At 35.5% G+C, this 20,570-nt stretch overlaps 1 protein-coding gene across 2 annotated transcripts in view; it reads right to left on the bottom strand.

Moving 5' to 3' along the window:
* Positions 1 to 20,570, bottom strand: part of ATAD2B (ATPase family AAA domain containing 2B) — a 159,147-nt gene that overhangs the window by 112,101 nt on the left and 26,476 nt on the right. For both annotated transcript variants that reach the window (XM_077774077.1, XM_077774079.1), the window contains exons 3-8: positions 18,652 to 18,701; positions 18,134 to 18,287; positions 16,294 to 16,396; positions 14,926 to 15,034; positions 12,352 to 12,468; positions 10,254 to 10,329 (exon numbers count right to left, since the gene is read on the bottom strand). In XM_077774077.1, coding sequence (XP_077630203.1) covers positions 10,254 to 10,329; positions 12,352 to 12,468; positions 14,926 to 15,034; positions 16,294 to 16,396; positions 18,134 to 18,287; positions 18,652 to 18,701 — 609 coding nt within the window. The remainder of the gene's footprint in view (positions 1 to 10,253; positions 10,330 to 12,351; positions 12,469 to 14,925; positions 15,035 to 16,293; positions 16,397 to 18,133; positions 18,288 to 18,651; positions 18,702 to 20,570) is intronic.

The following is a 20,570-nucleotide window of genomic DNA, read 5'->3' as shown; positions in this document are numbered from 1 at the left end:
AGAGGGAGTCACAGACTGAAACAGGCTCCAGGCTCTGAGCTGGCAGTCAGCACAGAACCCGACGCGGGGCTCGAACCCACAAACCGCGAGATCATGGCCCAAGCGAAAGTCGGACGCTTAACCAACTAAGCCACCCAGGCGCCCCAGAACACTTCATTCCTGGTTCATGAGATCCAGCCCCACATCAGGCTCTGTGTTGACAGTGCAGAGCCTGCTTGGGATTCTCTCTTTCTCCTCTCTCTCTCTGCCCCTCCCCAACTCATGCACAAGCACACGCACTCTCTCAAAATAAATAAACTTTAAAAAGAAAGAGAGAGAAAAGAAAAGAAAAGAAAAGAAAAGAAAAGAAAAGAAAAGAAAAGAAAAGGAAAGGAAAGGAAAGAAAAGAAATTAACAAGGGAGCCTGGCTAGCTAAGACAGAAGAATGTGTAACTCTTGTTCCCGGGGTCATGAGCTTGAGCCCCAAACTGCACATAGAAACTACTTAAAAGAAAGAAACTAACAAGCTGATTATAACATTTAAATTAAAATGCAAAGGTCCTAGGATATACAAGGTAATCTTTAAAAAGAAGACTAAAGTTGAAGGACTTACAGTATCTGATTTCAAGATGTACTATAAGGCAACAATAATCAAGACAATGTGGTGATGCTTGATAAGTAGAACAAAATCCAGAACCAGACCTACATGTATACAGGAAATAAATTTTTGACAGAAGTACCCAGCCAATTCAGTGAGGCATCTTTTTCATCAAGTGATGCTGAGATACTGGATATTTGTGTACAAAAAATGAACCATGTTTACCTCCTATAACACACAAAGCTAAAACTATAAAACTTCTAGTAAAACACATGGGATAAAAACTTTTGTAATCCTATGGTGGAAGAAAGTTTCAAAAAGCACAGACTATAAAAGAAAAATGGATATTCTGATCTTCATAAAAATTTGAAACCAATAAAAGATGGACAGTAGATAGTGGGAGTCAGGTTTCTCAATGTCTGAAAGTTACAAGATACATAAGAAAGATTAGATACTTTCTAATCCATTGTGATACTGGATTAGAGTAACAGGCTTCAGTACAAACTAATCTTCAGCTTAACACAGATACAGATAGATACAGAAACAACTGTAACTGTGCCTGCATCCATAGGTTAGGGTATATACATACATTATGGCTATCTGTGAGGCCTTGCAGCAACAGACACACACGGTGTCTAGATGCTGGCTTCTCAATATTATTCTCCAATAAAAGGAAACAGGGCTCCTTAGTGAGATGCCTTATCCTAGAGCTGGGGCATGGAATATACACAATGAACCTAGCACATGTTGTAATGCCAGAAAAAAGGAAGTACTCAAAAACCAAAAGGAGGGAGGCATGTAAAAAGGACACAGGAGACAACCTGAAAAGGTTTCCAATGGCTAAAGCAGGTACAATTTGAACAACAAAATAATACAGGACTGCATTATAACCCAAAACATAAAACAAATATGCATGTATGCATACTGATATAAATGACTGAATAATATATTTAATACATATTCTATATTTAATATAATTATATTTTATATATTTACTAATATAAATGTATACACTTTATATATTAATATAATTTTATAATTTAATATATCTTATATATTTAATAATATAAATGATTGAATAAATATTTTTTAGTGGAAGGATGCCAATGTCTTATAAAATAATTTCAAGTAATACAGGTACATAATTCCCTCTCTGGAGATGGAGCTTTATTTCTCAAACCATTACCTTCCCTTGAAGGTGTGTTAGACTTACTTGTTTCTGTAAAGAACAGACTATGGAAATAGAAAAATCGTACCTTTACAGTGGAGAAATGTGGCAAGCATGACTCTAACCAAGTGATAAAGGTTAACCTAACATTATCAGTGATGTCATGTGGCTATGTTTCCCCTTGATGTGATACAAGAAGGATCCTTTTCTATCTTTCCAAAAATCCCTAACCCCAGTCTAATAAAGAGGAAAACATGATTAGACAAAACGGGGGATGTTCCACAAGACAGAGACAGGATTCCTCAAGATTATAAATTGTTTTACTAATGTTTTTATTTATTTCTGAAAAAGAGAGAGACAGCATGAGCAGGGGAGGGTCAGAGAGAGGGAGACAAAGAATGTGAAACAGGCTCCAGGCTCTGAGCCAGCTGTAAGCACAGAGCTCAAAGCAGGGTTCGAACCCACAAACCATGAGATCATGACCTGAGCCGAAGTTGGACGCTTAACTGACTTGAGCCACCCAGGGACCCCAGGATTCCTCAAGATTATAAAGATCATAAAAAACAAGGAAAGGAAAACAGAAGAACTGTCACAGACCAGACACTATGGAGACACAACAACTAAATGTAGTATGGTATCCTGAATTCAATTCGGCAGCAGAAAAAGAACGTAACTGGGGTGCCTGGGTGGCTAAGTTGGTTAAAAGTCCAACTCTTGATTCCAGCTCAGGTCATGACCTCACAGTTCATAGGATAAAGCCTCACATCAGGCTCAGCCCTGACAGCACAGAGCCTGCTTGGGATTCTCTTGCTCTTTCTGCCCCTCTTCTGATTGGCACATGCACACGCACTCTCTCAAAATAGACATTTAAATAAATTTAAAGAAAGGAAACAAAAAGAACATTAATGGAAAAAATTAAAATCCAAATAAATTGTGGAGGTTGGCAAGTAGTTACATACCAACGTCAGTTCTTAGTTTTAACAACCATGCCACAACATGTTAACAATGACAAAAATTGGCTAAGTGGTATAAGGGAACCTCTATACTACCTTCACAACTTTTCTGCAAAGCTAAAATTGTCCCAAAATTAAAAATCCATTTAATAAATATTTTGTTTTAAACATCTACCCTGTAAAACACATCATTATGAGAACAAACGGCCACGTCAAAGGATGGAGGAAACACTTGCAAAACATACATGAAACAAAAGATTTATGTCTAGAATATATTTTAACAACTCTTTAAACTCAGTAAGAAGGCAAACAACTTGATTCTAAGATGGCGAAAGATTTAAACAGAAACTTTATAAGGAAGATACAAAAAAGGCCAATAAGTAAATAAAATGATCCTTAACATGGTTAAAAACTCAGGAACAGCAAAGTAAAAACTAAAATGAGATACTAGTATATATTCATCAGAATGGCTACAACTGGGGCACTTGGGTGGCTGAACTGGTTGAGCAACCAACTCTTGGTTTCAGTACAGGTCATGATCTTACGGTTCATGGCTTCAAGCCATCCCAGGACAGAGATTGGGATTCTCTGTCTCCCTCTCTCATCTCCTCCCCCATTTGCTGTCTCTCTTTCAAAACAAGTAAACAGACTTAAAAAAAAAAAAAAAGGTTACAATTAACAAGACTGAACATACTAAGTGCTGATGAGGATATGAGCAAGTAAAACTCAAACACACTGCTAGTGAAATTGTAAAATGGTTACAAAAATTTTGAGGATTGGTAATTTCTTAAAAAGTTAAATATTACCTATCGTTAAGACTTACACATTCCACTCATAGCTGTTTACCCGAGAATTAAAACCTATTTCCACACAAAGATTTACACACAAATATTCACAGCTGCCTTCTTTACAATAATCAAAAACAAGAAACAACCCAAATTTCCATCAAGAGATGACACATTTGGTATGTCCACACAGTGAGTATTTCTCAGCAATAAAAAGGAATACTTTACTGACATACATAACAACATAAATGAAACTCAAAAATCATTACGCTGAGTGAAGGCAGAAGAGTATATACTTTATGACAAAACTCTAGAAAATGGAAACAAATACACAGTGACAAAATGAAGATCAGTGGTGGTCTAGGGCCACACTAAAAAGGGGCACAAGAAAACTTTTGAGGATAATGTAAATATTCTACATCCTGATAGCAACAGTGAAATCACAACAACATGCATCTGTCTAAACCAATCTAATTAATTACTTTAAATTGGCAAGGGGCGGGGTTAGGTGAAGTTAGGTGGCTCAGTCAGTTGAATGTCTGACTCCTGATTTCTGCCCAGGTCTTAAGGCTCATAGGTTTGAGCCCTGTGTCGGGCTCTGAGCTGACAGCACATGGCCTGCTTGGAATTCTCTCTCCCTCTTTCTCTGGCCCTCCCTCTCTTTCTGTCTCCCTCTCTCTGTATCTGAGAAATAAACTTTATTTATTTTGTATTTTTAGATCATATTTTTGAGAGAGAGAGAGAGAGAGAGAGAGAGAAAGAGAGCGCGCAAGCAGGGAGGGGCAGAGAGAGAGGTAGACAGAATATGAAGCAGGCTCCAAACTCAGAGCTGTTGGCACAGAGCCTGACGTAGGGCTAAACTCATGGACTGTGAGATCATGACCTGATCTGAAGTCAGACACTTAACCAACTGAGCCACCCAGGTGCCCTCCAGAAACAACCTTTAAAAAAAAATTTAATACTTTAAATGGGTACAGTTTATATAAATTATGCCTCAATGAAGTTGATTTAAAAAACACAATAGGAGCCTAACAAGACATGACTACTAAATGTATGTGGTATTCTAGATAGAATCCTGGGACAGAGAAAGAGCATTAGCTAACAACTAAGCAAATCTGAATAAAGTATGGACTTTAGTACATAATGTCATATCACTATTAATTCAATATTTACAGCAAAAGCACCAAACTAGTCATAAATGTTAATGATAAAGGAAACTGGATATAGACTGTACAGAGATTCACTGCAGTAGGTCCAAAACTTTTCTGTGAATCTAAACCTATTCTACAATAAAAAGTTAACTTTTTTAAAAATAGCAAAGGCAAACAGGATCTGTGCATTTCTTTGCATGTAAATTTTACCTAAAAGAAAAAATAAACACTGAACTTTACTTATTTGATATCACACTAAAGAATCTAATAGAGAAGTATACTGAAGGCTGCCACATACTTAAAAATGCATCTAAAAACTAAGATGGACTGGGGCACCTCAGTGGGTGCCCCAGTTAAGCATCCAACTTCAGCTCAGGTCATGATCTCAGGGTTCATGGGTTGGAGCCCCACACTGGACTCTGTGTTAACAGCTCAGAGCCTGGAGCATGCTTCAGATTCTGTGTCCCCCTCTCTCTCTGCCCCTCCCCCACTCACACCCTGTCTCTCTCAAAAATAAACATTAAAAAATGTTTAAAAACTTAAGATGGGTTTACATATGGGTAGAGATATATATTTGATTTTTTTAAAAGTATAATAAAGGGGCGCCTGGGTGGCTCAGTCGGTTAAGCGTCTGACTTCGGCTCAGGTCATGATCTCACGGTTCGTGGGCTCGAGCCCCGCATCAGACTCGATGCTGACAGCCAGCTCAGAGCCTGGAGCCTGCTTCAGATTCTGTGTCTCCCTCTCTCTCTGACCCTCCCCTGCTCACATTGCCTCTCTCTCTCTCTCTCTCAGAAATTTATAAAACACTTAAAAAAAATTTTTAAGTATAGTAAAATGAAACTGTAGAATCTTTGTGGTGGACATGCCAGTATTCACAGAAAATGCTTCCAACTCTTAGATACTTGAGAATTTCCATGAAAAATATTAGGGAGAGAAAGAAAGATCACACAGTGAAATGTTTCTTAAGACCATAAAAACTGAACCAAAGTAAGATAAATAACAGAACTAGAAGCAAACAACAGTCACATCAACAAATGCAAATACATGTAACACAATTATAAAAATAAGATTTTTTAGACTGAATCTCATATCAGAACATGGCTCAAGGCAGCTGGTTGGCTCAGTCGGTTAAGCATCTAACTCTTGCTTTCAGCTTCGGTCATGATCTCACAGTTCATGAGATCAAACCCCTGCATCAGGCTCCACACTGACAGCATGGAGCCTGGTTGGGACTGTCTCTCTCCCTCCCTCTCAACCCTTCTCCCACACATGCACACATGTGCGTGCTCTCTCTCTCTCAAAATAAATAAATAAATAAAACTTTAAAAGCAAACTCAGAACATGGCTCTATGCTGAAATCAGATATTTTATGTGATTCAGAGAGATGGGAAATAAAAGAAGCAAAAGTATACAAGTCAAATGAAGATATGGGTAAAAGCTTAACATCAGACTATAAATTAGTATAAATGAAACAAAGGAGAATTTTTTATATTTTTTTAATGTTTATTTTTTGAGAGAGACCAAAAGAGACAGAGTATGGTAGGGGAAAGGCAGAGAGAGGGGGAGACACAGAATCTGAAGCAGACTTCAGGCTCTGAGCTGTCACCACAAAGACCGAAACAGGGATCAAACCCACAAACCGTGAGATCATGACTTCAGCCGAAGTCAGACACTTAACCAACTGAGCCACCCATGAACCCCAAAGGGAGAATATTTTCAAAAGCAAAATCACACAATTCGTAATAAAGTTTTGACTATAAGTAGTTATGGGCAACTTAACACAACACCACCACCCAAAAAGCAAAACTTACAGCACGCAAAAGAAGAAAGGGATATAGACATCCTAGTACTAGGAAGACTTTAATTCACCCTTTCCGTCCACATCAAAAGTGATAAAAAGGTAAAGAATACAAAATGAACAAAAGTGTAATAATAAAGGCAACCTGGGGCGCCTGGGTGGCTTAGTCGGTTGGGCGTCCGACTTTCGCTTAGGTCATGATCTCGCGGATCGTGGGTTCGAGCCCCGCGTCGGGCTCTGTGCTGACTGCCAGCTCAGAGCCTGGAGCCTGTTTCAGTCTGTGACTCCCTCTCTCTCTGACCCTCCCCTGCTCACGCTGTCTCTCTCTCTCTCTCCTAGAAATAAATAAAACTTAAAAAAATAATAATAATAAAGGCAACCTAAAAAATATAATAAATAGCATACTTAATTGAGCTTCAATTTGTGCTTTAAAAATAAAGAATATTTGGGGGAAGGGGGGAGATGGGCATGGAGGAGGGCACTTGTGGGGATGAGCACCGGGTTGTTATATGGAAACCAACTTGACAATAAACTATTTGTGAAACATTAAAAATAATAATAATAAAAATAAAAAATAAAAATAAAGAATATTTCTTTTCAAATGCTTATGGAACAGTTATAAAAATAGACTATATATTCAACCACAAGGAAACATCAGTAAGTACAATAGTGGAAACGACATTCTCTAATCACAGTGCAACAAATACAGAGATTAATTACAAAATCAGAAAACTAAAAGCACTTGCATCTAAAAAATTCAACATTAAGAAATCTATTAAAACAATAAATCCTATTGATAAAATATCTCCATAGAACTTAACAATTTATTTGAAAGCATTCAAGGGGCGCCTGGGTGGCTCAGTAGGTTAAGTGTCCGACTTCAGCTCACGTCATGATCTCACAGTTCGTGGGTTTGAGCCCCACATCAGGCTCTGTGGTAACAGCTAGCTCAGAGCCGGGAGCCTGTCTTCGGATTCTGTGTCTCCCTCTCTCTCTGGCCCTCCCCTGCTCATGCTGTCTCTCTCTCTCTTAAAAATAAACATTAAAAAAATTATTTTTTAAAAAGAAAGCATTCGGTTACTATTCTTGTTTGTTTTGTTTTGTTTTAAAGAAAATTCAATGATTTGGGGCACCTGGCTGGCTCGGTCATTTAAGTGTCTGACTTTGGCTTGGGTCATGATCTAGCAGTTTGTGGGTTCGAGCCCCATGATGGGCTCTGTGCTGACAGCTCAGAGCCTGGAGCCTGTCTTCGGATTCTGTGTCTCCCTCTCTCTCTGCCCCTCCCCCGCTCAAGCTCCATCTCTCTTCTGTCTCTCAAAACATAAACATTAAAAAAAATTTTTTTTTAAAAGAGAAAATTCAATGATTTAAAAAGCACATAAATCTTTGGGGCACCTGGGTGGCCTTACTCTCGATTTCGGCTCAGGTCATGATCTCACGGTTCGTGAGTTTGTGAGTTCCAGCTCTGGCACTGAGAGCACAGAGCCTGCTTGGGATTCAATCACTCTCTCTGTGTCTCTCTCGCCCCTCCCCGGCTCATGCATGCTCTCTCTCTCAAAATAAATAAACATTTTTAAAATAAATAAAATAAAAAATAAATCTTTAATATGACAAAAATACATCTTTCTTAAGCATCAATCATACCATGGACATGCTAGGAGAATCCCCAATGAAGAAGAGGGGTACACAAAATTAATATGCTGAAATTAACTATATTTAAATACAAATCAGAGAGAAAATATAATGGGAAAATGAAAAAAAGGTCAAGGGAATCTTTCACAAAAGCAACAGGAAAGGTAAGTTACATAAGAAAAAAATTAACAATAAATTTCCAAGAACCACAGTTAACACTTTAAGACATAACTAAATAACATTAAAAACAAAAATAACACAAATAATGGAAAATCACATTCAAAGGAAAATTTAAGGGAGTAGCAATTATAAAGATTACAACATATTAAAAAGGCTCAACAACTTAAACAGTACTCAATATGAATGGAACAAATATTTAGAAGCAGACCAAAAAATATAATTTGATATATGATAAATTTGACAAAAAAATCATGAAGAAATCATGAACTGATTCAATAACTGAGTTTGGGAAAATTCACTTTTCCATTGGTGAAAAAAAGTTGGATCTGTACTACAAACCTTACACCAGGTTAAAATTCAAATGGATCAAAATTTGAAAATAAAAAATGATACCATAAAAATAAACAAAGATGACCTCCTTGAAAACTTTGGATTTGGGTAGGTTTTTTGAACTATGATTTAGAATCTCAGGGCGTCGGGTAGCTCAGCAAGTTGAGCGTCTGACTCTTGATTTTAGCTCAGATCATGATCTCACAGCTCATGAGTTTGAGCCCTGCGTCAGACTCCACTGACAGTACACAGCCTGCTTGGGGTTCACTATCTTCCTCTCTCTGCCTCTCTCCCCTGCTCTTGTGTGTTCACTCTTTTCTCTTTCAAAACTATTTTTTAAAAAATCAAATCAAATCTAAAAGCCCTAAAAAAAATAGACTGATAAGTTTGACAACATAAAAATAAAAACCTTCTGGTAAAGACAACTAAAAACAAGGTCAAAAAAAAGACAAAGTTTGAACCAAGGAGAAAGACTGGCAATTTATGACAAAGGACTAATCTCTTCAGTATATAAAAAACTACTTAAAGTATATAAAAGAGTAACAATCTATTAGAAAAATAGGTAAACTTTGCACATGTTTCAGAAAAAAGAAAAAACAAATGGCTTTAAACATATGAAAAAATACTCTGATAAGAGATACAGAAATTTAAAATAAACCAAGATCTTCTTTTCAACTCTCATACTGACAAAAATGCTAAAGCTTGAGAATACATTTTGTTTGCAGGAACGTGGGAAAATAGGCCCTCTCATACACTGCTAGGTGGTTTGCAAACTAATCAAAGTTACAATCTCAAATTCCCTTTAACTCTGTCCCACTTGTGTGAATTTACCCTACAAATACATTTGTAAACGTGCAAAATGAAGATTGTGAAGGCTATTCATTATATCACATTTTGTAATAGTAATGACTGAAAATCTCTCAATAAAGGACTAATTTAAAAACGATAGTATATGTATAAATAGGTTAACTATAAACATAAGTGTGAAATTTCACTGTATAGAAATAAGACAGTTAAAATGAATTAAGTGAGAAAACAAGGTATAGGACAATGTGCACAGTATATCCTATGTAAAAAGAAGGGCTAACAATGGATGTGTATGTACACATACATATATATGAACATATTCTCTAAGAATATACTCATGTTACTATGAGTGAGAGACTACCAAAACTAGAAAAAAAAAGCTTTTCATGTCTATTTTAAAATTTTTATTAATTGTACATTCATGCTGAATATACTACCTTTTCGGAAAATGTAATAGACAAGACAGTTTCAAAACCAGTGTCTTTTGTAACTATGTATAAAAGAAAGGGCAAAGTGGGGGGAAAGGTAGGAAAGACTAACTGAACCAGTATTTCAAATGAAAGCAATGTGAGTGGTTTAGATTCAACTCTACCAAGAGAGCAGAGAGCTATGTAGCATTGGGGAACATAACTGTTAAAAGAGTAACTATTCCAAGCAAAATGAACCAGAAAGAGAATAGTCACATGTAAGATAGTTACTGCTAGTCACTAATTAAAAAAGAAAGATACCACTTAGTCCCTCATTGGCATTGTTAACACCATCAATACCTATATTCTAATTACAAGGCATTTTGTTACGTATTATTTAAAGGATATATCTAAATGACAGATTATAATTATTTCCTCCTTTTGAAAACCAACAAAACATACCTGATATGGCTTCTTCTTGCTGGAGATCTGTGAATATCAAACAGCGTGTTTTCTCTCTTTTTTTGATGAGCTGGGACTTAAAGAAAAAAAAAGGATGACACAGAAATAACTAATAACAAATTGATATATTGATGTATCAAAAGAGTAGAAATTACTTCTGTTAACTTTCTGAATAGAAGCTAGTCACAGGTGTTCAAGTTCCAAATAATATCTAAGAAGGAGCACAACAAAAATAAAAACTTTGTGGTAATAACTTAAGTTGCAAATACACACTCTAAAAAGATGTTAAATTAAGTATTTGTGACTTTTGGTTAAACAAAGATTTTTCAGTTATCACACCAAAAGCATAACCCATAAAAAAATTAATAAACTGGAGTTCATCAAAATTACAAATTCTACTCTTTGAAAGACACTTTAAGAAAATAAAAGAAATAAGCTACAGGCTGAGAAAATATATGCAAATCACAGCGCTGATAAAGGACTGATATCCAGAATACATAATGAACTCTCAAAAAACTCAATATTAAAATAAACAACTCAATTGGAAAAAATGGGCAAGAGACTTGAAGAGACACTTCACCAGAGATAACACTGGCAAATCAGCACATAAAGATCCTCAACATCACTGAGGAAATGTAAATTAAAATTACAATAGCTATGTATTAAAATTAATTTCAAAAAACTGATTGTACCAAGTGTTGGCAAGAGAATGGTGTGACTGGACTCATACACTTAGGGAGAATCAAGTGGTACAATCACTTAGGAAAACAGTTTGTACACCTAATCATAAAACCCAGCCATTCCACTCCTGAGTGTTACAAGAAAAATGAAAAAATATGCCCAAAGTTTTGCACATGAATTCATAACAACTTTATTTATAATAGCAAAACACTAAAAATGTCAACAATCCAAACATCTACCCACAAATGAATGTATAAACAAATTATGGTATACCCATACAATGGAATGCTACTAAGTACAAGAAGAAACACATTACTGTTATATTCAACAACATGGATGAGTCTCAGAATTATGGTGAGTGAAAGACAATACTGAGCATATATTGTACATAAAATTCAAAAAAAGTACAAACTAATCTATGGTTAGAGAAAGCAGATCAGATCAGTGGCTGCCTCAAGATTGGGATACAGATGGCACAAGAAGGTTAGGAGGAGATTACAAACAGGCAGGAAGGTATTTTGGGGGCTGATAAACATGTTCATTACCTTGATGGTAATGATAGTTTCATAGGTATATATCTAGGGTATTTCCAACTTGCCAAACTACATGTTAAATATGTACAACTGCAGCAGACTGTATTTCAATCATACCTCAATATTTTTTTAATCTAAAAAAAAATGATTCACAATCCTTTTTCTATCTTTACACATCTTCCCCATTATTAACAGGGCTATCTGTGATAATGACTCTTCACTGGAATAAGGTCTGCACACCTAGGCTGCATATACTAGGGTGCCTGCCACAGTAACTCTGATTCACCCCTTCCAGAGAATCAAAAATCATTTTCGAACACAGGAGTTTGAGTATTAATATCTCATACAAATATCTTGGTCCTTCCTTAAATACACTACGCTAAGTGAAAGAAGCTAGACACAAAAGTCCACATAGAGGCAAACCTACAGACAGAAGGCACATTAGTGGTTGCCAAGGGCCGGGGGGATGAAAGTGTAGAAGTAAAAAATGTTCTGGAATTAAACAGTGGTGATGTCTGCATAACCCCTGTAAATATACTAAAAACTAGTAAACTGGGGCGCCTAGGTGGCTCAGTCACTTAAGCATCCAACTTCAGCCTGGGTCACGATCTCATGGTTCCTGAGTTCAAGCCCTGCATCAAGCCCCACATCAAGCCCCATGCTGAGCTCCACACTGGAAGTGTGGACCCTATTTGGGATCTTTCTCTCTGCCTCTCCCCTACTTGCACTTTCTCTCTCTCTCAAAATAAATAAATGAACTTAAAAAAATAAAGAGTAATAAATACATAAATAAAATCTTTAAACTCCACAACACTAATATTTTTAAAGGGGTGGAATAGAATAAGCTACTCAACTACAAAAAGAAATTATTCAGCATTTCTTACCTATCGGAGGTGCTTGATATCTATCCACTGTTTTTCTTTGTCTCAAATTGTAAGGTCTATCATTTTCTTCTCCTTCTGCCTCCTCAACTTCTATATCTCCATCCTCCTCTTGAGATTCTAGTTTCCCCCACACAAAAGAAAAAGAGAACTGTTTTAATCCACAAGGATTGGTTCACTCTAGAACTGAATATTTACATTTTATCTTTTACTCTTTCTGCACAAGTAACATTTAAAAGTGGCAACATTTTATGATACAGTATATACCAACACAATTAAAAACCAACCTAGACAGATTTAAAAGAAAAAATAAAAAACCTTTCCTACAAATAATATAGTTCTATGCTAAATAACAGGTATACTTATGATCTTTCAATCTCTTTGGTCATACAAAGGTATAATAGAAGACAAATCAAATTTTTACTACAGCAAACTTCATTTTAATGCCCAGTTATCCACCAGTGAATAAGGTTAGTATTCAAATACCACTTGGTAGTTCAAAAAACTATGCTTACAAGATAATTACTAATGTTACAGCAAGAGCAATTTTTGTTGGCAATACAACGGGTTGTTAGGCCTGCTGACAATAGATAAGCACAAATTAGTTCTATTTTGGTAGGAAAAGGCAGGTAGGAATTGGGAGGGAGCATGGGGCAGATTTCCGGGGTGTTAATATGTTTATTTCTGGACATAAGTGATCACTTTATAATTCACCCAACTATACACTTGAAAATAAATAAAAATGTACATAAATCCTAAAGCTTATTTAAAAATAAATTATAATGTACATAAATCTAAAAGCTTATTTTTAAAAAGTGGTTTGGTTATAGCTACAATATGACAACCATTTACAGTTTAAAATAAAAGTCTGAGGCACCTAGCTGGCTCAGACAGTACAGCATATGACTCTTGATCTCAGGTTTGTGAGTTCAAGCCCCACAATGGGTGTAGAGATTACTTAAAAATAAAAACTTTTTTAGGGGCGCCTGGGTGGCTTAGTCGGTTAAGCGTCCGACTTTCGCTTGGGTCATGATCTCGCAGTTCGTGGGTTCGAGCCCCGCGTCAGGCTCTGTGCTGACTGCCAGCTCAGAGCCTGGAGCCTGTTTCAGCCTGTGACTCCCTCTCTCTCTGACCCTCCCCTGCTCACGCTGTCTCTCTCTCTCTCTCTCTCCTAAAAATAAATGAAACATTAAAAAAAAAAATTTAAAAAAAAAAAAAGCTGTTTAAAAAAAAAACTTTTTAAAAATTAATTAAATAAGTCTGATGAAAATTTATTGATTTATGGTACCCAAATGCAATATACTTTGTGATTAACTTTTTAACCACAGGAATTATCAACATAACACAACCATATTAAAGCACAGGAAAAAATGTAAAACCACTAGTGACACTGAGTGAAATAGGAAACTAAAAATGCAAATGACTTTATATGCCCTGACAGATGTCCTGACATCTGAAAGTTTATTCTAAGTTTATAAGTATCTTTATTAAGTTCTAGAGAAAAATCACCAAATATATTATCTAAGTTACTCTTACCCAGATTAATCTGTTTAAACCTTCAAAAAATATTGCTTTTTGAAAAACATCTGCACAATAACACACTATTTATTATGGGAAGAAATTCTAAACATGGCAAATCTACTCTGAAAACTCTACAAAGGTGTTCAGTTAATGAAAAGGCAAAAATCACATTATAAATCTGTCTCACCTATACTGATTTTCTCCAAAGGAAGCAATATAGAGGCTCTAGCTGTAACAACAATAATATTTGCTCAATAAAGCACCTTCATTAGAAATATCAGCTCTTCAAAACTTGCTAATAATATATTAAATTAGAAAATTTGAGAAATAAACCCATTCATCTCCATCAAAGTTTATACACATAGTACGAACTAGTAAGATTTCCTTGTAAAATAAACCTATCCTTCATTTACAATACACCAAATCTTCTGAAAATCCACTTCAATAAAGATTAACACCTACAGAATCAAATCCTATAGATGCACTAGTCACTGATTTATAATCTTTGGGGCAAATGTACTTTCATCATGTTCCTAGCTGCAGCCCTACAAATTCAGCTGGGCTCTTTGCGTTCGGAACCCAGACAAGTCTTGGCAAAGATCAATACCACCCCCTCCACTAGAATTAGCAATCCCTCTTTTTCTAAACTTTACCACTTACTCCTCAGTTGGTAACTAAATTTGGGATCCAAATAAGCAGAGATTCAGAGATTATGGGTAGAAGATAACTGTGGATAGAGGCTTCCAATTAAAAACACAAAAGAGGCCTCACCTAACAACAAATCAGCTCAGGACAAATGTCACACCAGATTAGGTCACAGGACCAATAGCTACTAATGAGATAAATTACATAATGAAGTATAGTGAAAGGCATTTTTCCAAATGAAGGTACAAATTCAGAATTCCAATCAAATAAAAATTATTCCAAATTACATAATAGAGACCCTAAAGCCAAAAATCACCCACTCAGCAATCTTACACATGTATTACTTGTATATAATTTTCTTCCCTCCCCACTGAACTTTGTAGTATTTACTTCATAAAGTGCTTTACAAACCTTCTTCTTCACCCTCAGTAGATACTTCATGATGATTTTGTATCCCATAACTATTTCTTCTCAATGACTTTCTTCGCCTTTTCACTCTTGAATACATATCCATGTTTTCCTTTTAAAGAGAAAACTGTCAAATATTAACATGGAATTTATTCCTGACTATAAATATCATTAACCTAATGGGACAGGACCACTCTTGAAATTTACTGACCACAGATTTATGAAAAATGGTCAAGAGGAAAAATAAAACAAACTTACAAAATACTTAAAAATTTAAAACTACAGTGCCATGAACACACTTTCTCCCTCAAGCAAATTACAGTCTAGTAGGATGGAGTAAGATAAGTCACAGGTAACTATAAAACAAAGTAAAACAGGGGCACTGGGTGGCTCAGTCAGTTGAGCGTCCGACTTCGGCTCAGGTCATTATCTCACGGTTCATGGGTTCAAGCCCCACGTCAGGCTCTGTGCTGACAGCCAGCTCAGAGCCTGGAGCCTGTCTTCAGATTCTGTGTCTCCTTCTCTCCCTGACCCTCCCCTGCTCATGCTGTCTCTATCTCTCTCTCAAAAATAAATAATATGTTTAAAAAAAAAAAGTAAAACAAGTTAAATGCCATAAAGAAAGGTACAATGTAAGTAAGGGCGCCTGGGTGGCTCAGTCAGTTAAGTGTCCAACTCTTGATTTCAGCTCAGGTCATGATCTCACGGTTCACAGGTCTGAGCCCTGTATCAGGCTCTGCGCTAACAGCTCAGGTTCAATCTCTTGGGATTCAATCTCTCCCTGTCTCTCTGCCCCTCCCTTGGGTGCACTCTCTCTCTCTCAAAAAAAAATAAACATTAAAAAAACGCTTAAAAAAAAAAAAGGTCGAATGTATTCCAGAATTCAGAGAGATGATCCTCTTGTTGCTAAGGACGGGAAGGCAGGCAGCATTTGAGACGAACCATGAAACAAAGGTAGGACTGCAACAGTCCCTAACCAAAAATATTACCAGAAGTAAATGATAAAGGAACAAGGATGATTTGTTTATACTTGGGCAATAGTGTGTGAGAGGATAAAGTTGAATCCCGATTATGAAGGTCAAGGTGTTTTTAATTAATTCAGTACACAATAAAAAGAACATTAAAGGTTCAGATTAAAAAAGTAACAGAATCAGTTAACTGTTCTGACAAAAGTGTAGGGAATCTTTGGGGAAAGGTTGTGGAAAATAGAGTAAAGACAGAAGAAAAAAACATAAAATCCCAAACTAAAGTGGAAACAAAGGAACAATTCTGTTAATTTGAGAAAATCCAATGCTGCTGCTCACTCTCCCTCTGAAGCTCTCAACCAAAATAAAAAATATTTGCAAAGGTTGTTAAAGTAAATATACTCACAAATTCTGTATCTGTCCACATTCTAAGTCGTTCTACTTCTCCTGACCGACGATTCCGTCTGATGTTAATGTTGTCCATTTCCTGCAGTACAGCTTCAGCAGTACTACAATCACATAACAAAACTAGGATTCAGACAATTGTGAGACCACGTGTGTCATACACATGAAAGAGCACTCTTCATCAAAGCATAATTAAATTATGTGATATGTAACTGTAGATAGCATTCTAAGTAAATATCTTTCTGAATCAGCGCCATCAGAAGATAACGCCCCCCAAAAAATCCAGAACATCTTCTACCTGAATATATTTAAAACTTACAAAATAGGGGGAGAAGGAAAGGGGGTGATGGGCATGGAGGAGGGCACTTGTGGGGATGAGCACTGGGTGTTAGATGGAAACCAACTTGACAATAAACTATTAAAAAAATTTTTTAATAACTCCAAATATTTAAATCCACAATGCCACTATAAATAACTGACTACTAGATCCAAGGCAATGAAAACAAAATAGTAATTCAATCTTTTTATTTGAAGATGGTGTTAAGAAAATTTCTAGGATAAAGAATCAGTAAAAGGTTTAAAGCCAACATAAGGTTAACTGAACAGATATTTTTAAAAATTAGAGAACACTGACCTCCGTGAAACGCAAGCTAGCATTACCATATTTTACCTTTTAAACACATTCATATAGTACTTATTCTGTGTCCAGATAATGATCTAGGTACTTAACAAATAACAACTAATACTCCAATTTGACATTACCACTATAGAATATAATTTCTTCTCTTGTAAAATGGGATTGTACTGACCTCCCCTCTCAAGGCCACTGCAAGGTGTAAGCAGGATAATTTATCATCTGAGAAGAAAAATTTCATTGCATGTAGAAACTGAGCAATCTGCGAGGCTCATTCACTAGCTATATCCCATATACCCAGTCTCAGAAAACCTTTAATTCAAAATCTTGACTAAGCAAAACTATACTTACTACATATTAATAATGGAACTTAATGTTGCTTGAAAATTGTCAAAAACAAATTAATGAATAATAAAGGAACAAAAAATAAGGAACAATTAAAACAGAAAAAAATATATATTTTTTTTTTTATGTTTTATTTATTTCTAGGAGAGAGAGAGAGACAGACAGCGTGAGCAGGGGAGGGTCAGAGAGAGAGGGAGTGACAGACTCTGAAACAGGCTCCAGGCTCTGAGCCGGCAGTCAGCACAGAGCCCGACGCGGGGCTCGAACCCACGAACCGCGAGATCATGACCTAAGTGAAAGTCGGACGCTTAACCGACTAAGCCACCCAGGCGCCCCAAAATATTTTTTATATTACTTACAAACAAGAGCTTAAAAAGGAGGAGAAAATTTAGCTATTTACATAAACTATTAAAACTAATAAAATGACTAGAAACTGATAATCATTGATAACTACTGTTAATTCAAATTAAGCTTTAAAATAATGGCATTTATTGCTAACTCAGTGCTTATTTTTTAAAACATAACAAGCTTAGGGGCGCCTGGGTGGCTCAGTGGTTAAGCCTCCAACTTTGGCTCAGGTCATGATCTCATGTTCGTGGGTTCAAGCCCTGTGTCGGGCTCTCTGATGACAGCCTGCTTCGGATTCTGTGTCTCCCTGTCTCTCTGCCCCTCCCCATCTCATGCACTGTCTCTGTCTCAAAAATAAATTTTTAAAAACATTAAAAATAAATAAATGAAACAAAACAAGCTTAAAAATAAATGATTTTTTCAAATCTAAAATCTGATTTTGAAATTTTGAAATCTGAAAAATCAAGTGAATAAATTAATTAAATGAAACTGCTTACAGCATAAGCATTCATACCTATTTACTAGTTGATCAAATAACAAACTCTGGTTCACGCTTTCAAATCTGTTTTTCCTGGAACGACAACTTTTTCTGACTTCCATGTCACCATTTATACAAGAAAGGTCCCCATCTCCTTTCTTCTCCCCTCGAAGGGGATGGCTTCGAAGGGCTACAAGAAGAGAGAGATTTATATTTCAAAGTATAGAGTATAAAAAGAAAAAAAGAAAAAATAATCAAAAATTCTTTTAAAAGGCTACAAAAAATTTAATATAACCTCTTAAACAGTTTTTATCTCCAATAATCTAAAATTTTGATAACTGTTTATAATCCACCATAATAATTTAAATTATTTACTTTGTACTGATTTCTCAATGTTTAACAATTATATAAGTATTCACTATGACTGAAATCCAGTCATTTCCAACGGTATGCTGAACTTACTAGTAAATCACTGTTTTACCCCACTTTAACACTTACTCTAACAACATTAGTAAGAATTTCAATACTAACCAGTTTCATAACAGAATACTCACATAAGCTACTATGTCCGTTTGGTAATGTAGCACCAGGCTGAGAAGTTAACCTAGAACACAATTATATTTAATATGCAAACACATCAACATTCATTTAAAGAAGCAAGAAACGCAATACTGGTGGAGTCACTTTAATCTTTAAAATATCAACAATACTACTTTTTTAATAGTAAAGACAACATTTATTTTACTCTAAGATTGGTAATGCACCAATTAATAAAATATACTAGTTAAGAGTCATTTTATTACTTCAAGAAAAGGTTTAATAACAGATTACAAACTGAACTTACTCGGTCTTCAACTCCATAAAGTCCAAAGGAGAGAGTTAAACTTAAGTTTAACATGTAGTATAAAGTTAACTGATATTATAATTTATTACAAGCAGCAATGATTACAGACATTTATTACTGGTTTTGGTTAACAAAATAAAATTCAAAATGCTGACAAATTTATTCAAACAATAATCTGTAAGAAGAAAAAAGTCTTTGAACACCAAAACCATTTAAGAATTTCTCAAATATATTAATTTCACATTCTAACCCAACAAATGAAAACTTAGCTAATTTCTCGAAATGGTCACTGTACAATTCTCCCCTTTGGGTGGAGGAAAAGAAATGTTAATTCAGTAGGAAGATACCTAAATGATTATCAAAACATCAAGATTTAAAAAGCTCACAGTATACTTTGTGAAAACAAAAACTAAATTGCTACATAATAAAAGAAGTGTCAATGTAAACTCACTAAGGTATTCCTAAAATGCCCAACAATTATTATTTTCAAAAATTAAGAAAAAGGTAAAGGACATTCGGAAAAAAGTAAATAGATAATTATCTTCTGTATGGTTTGCACAAAATTTTCTTTTAATGGAAGTATACTTGATACACAATATTATATTAGTTTCAGGGGCATAACATTGTGTTTGGACAAGTTTATATGTTATGCTGTGCTCATTACTAGTGTAGCAACCATTGGTGACCACACAACACTACTACAACACCACTGACTATATTCTCTATACTGTACCTTTTATCCCCATGACTTATTTATTCCATAAGTGGATGACTATATCTCCCACTCCTGTTTGCACAAATTTTCTTAACAAAAATATTATGTTTTTGATTACTCCAGTACTCTTTGTGTTAAATTTTAAATGTTAAATATTAAATGTTAATTATATATGCTCCTGCCTAATAAAGGTCATGGCTCGGATGATTAAAGGATATGCACAAAAACTCAAGCTGTTACATGTACACATACTGTCAAAAACACAAAAACAAAAAAACTCCAGCCCTCCTTTTTTCCCAGAAAACAACAAAACTAATACACTACACCTCTTGGAAAGTACTTCATTTTTAGCATCTCTATATACAAAGTACATTATAAAGTAACAAAATTGGTATGTTACCAAGTCTTTTCTTGGAAGATTATACATGTGAAATTCTTGAGAACCCACTTAAAATGACAGAGAAAAGTCAATTTTACTACTTCATAAATCTACTCTGACTTTGAACCCAACATAATACTAACTCAGTATGATGAGTTTATTTATTTATAAGTCTTGGCTCCAAATGAACTTTAGCATATGCAAAAACCAAATGACTGAAATTTTACATATTTAAATTATTCAAAAAAATAAGATGCTAACCCTGGAATCATTCTACAAAAGAAATCTAAAACTTTCTGAACAACAGCAACATCACTGGAGAAAAAGCACAATATAAGCCTTTGTCCCTCTGAAGAAGACAATGCTTACTTGGCTTTTACTTCATTGCTAATGAAAGATGGTTTTCTTTTTTAAATTTTTTAATGTTTTATTTATTTCTGAGAGAGAGAGAGAGAGAGAGAGAGAGACAGCATGAGCAGGGGAGGGTCAGAGAGAGAGGGAGATACAGAATCTGAAACAGTCTCCAGGCTCTGAG

This window comes from Crocuta crocuta, unplaced genomic scaffold, assembly GCF_008692635.1.
Source record: "Crocuta crocuta isolate KB4526 unplaced genomic scaffold, BGI_CrCroc_1.0 scaffold246, whole genome shotgun sequence".
NCBI lineage: Eukaryota > Metazoa > Chordata > Mammalia > Carnivora > Hyaenidae > Crocuta > Crocuta crocuta.
This window is presented reverse-complemented; position numbering and strand designations above follow the sequence as displayed.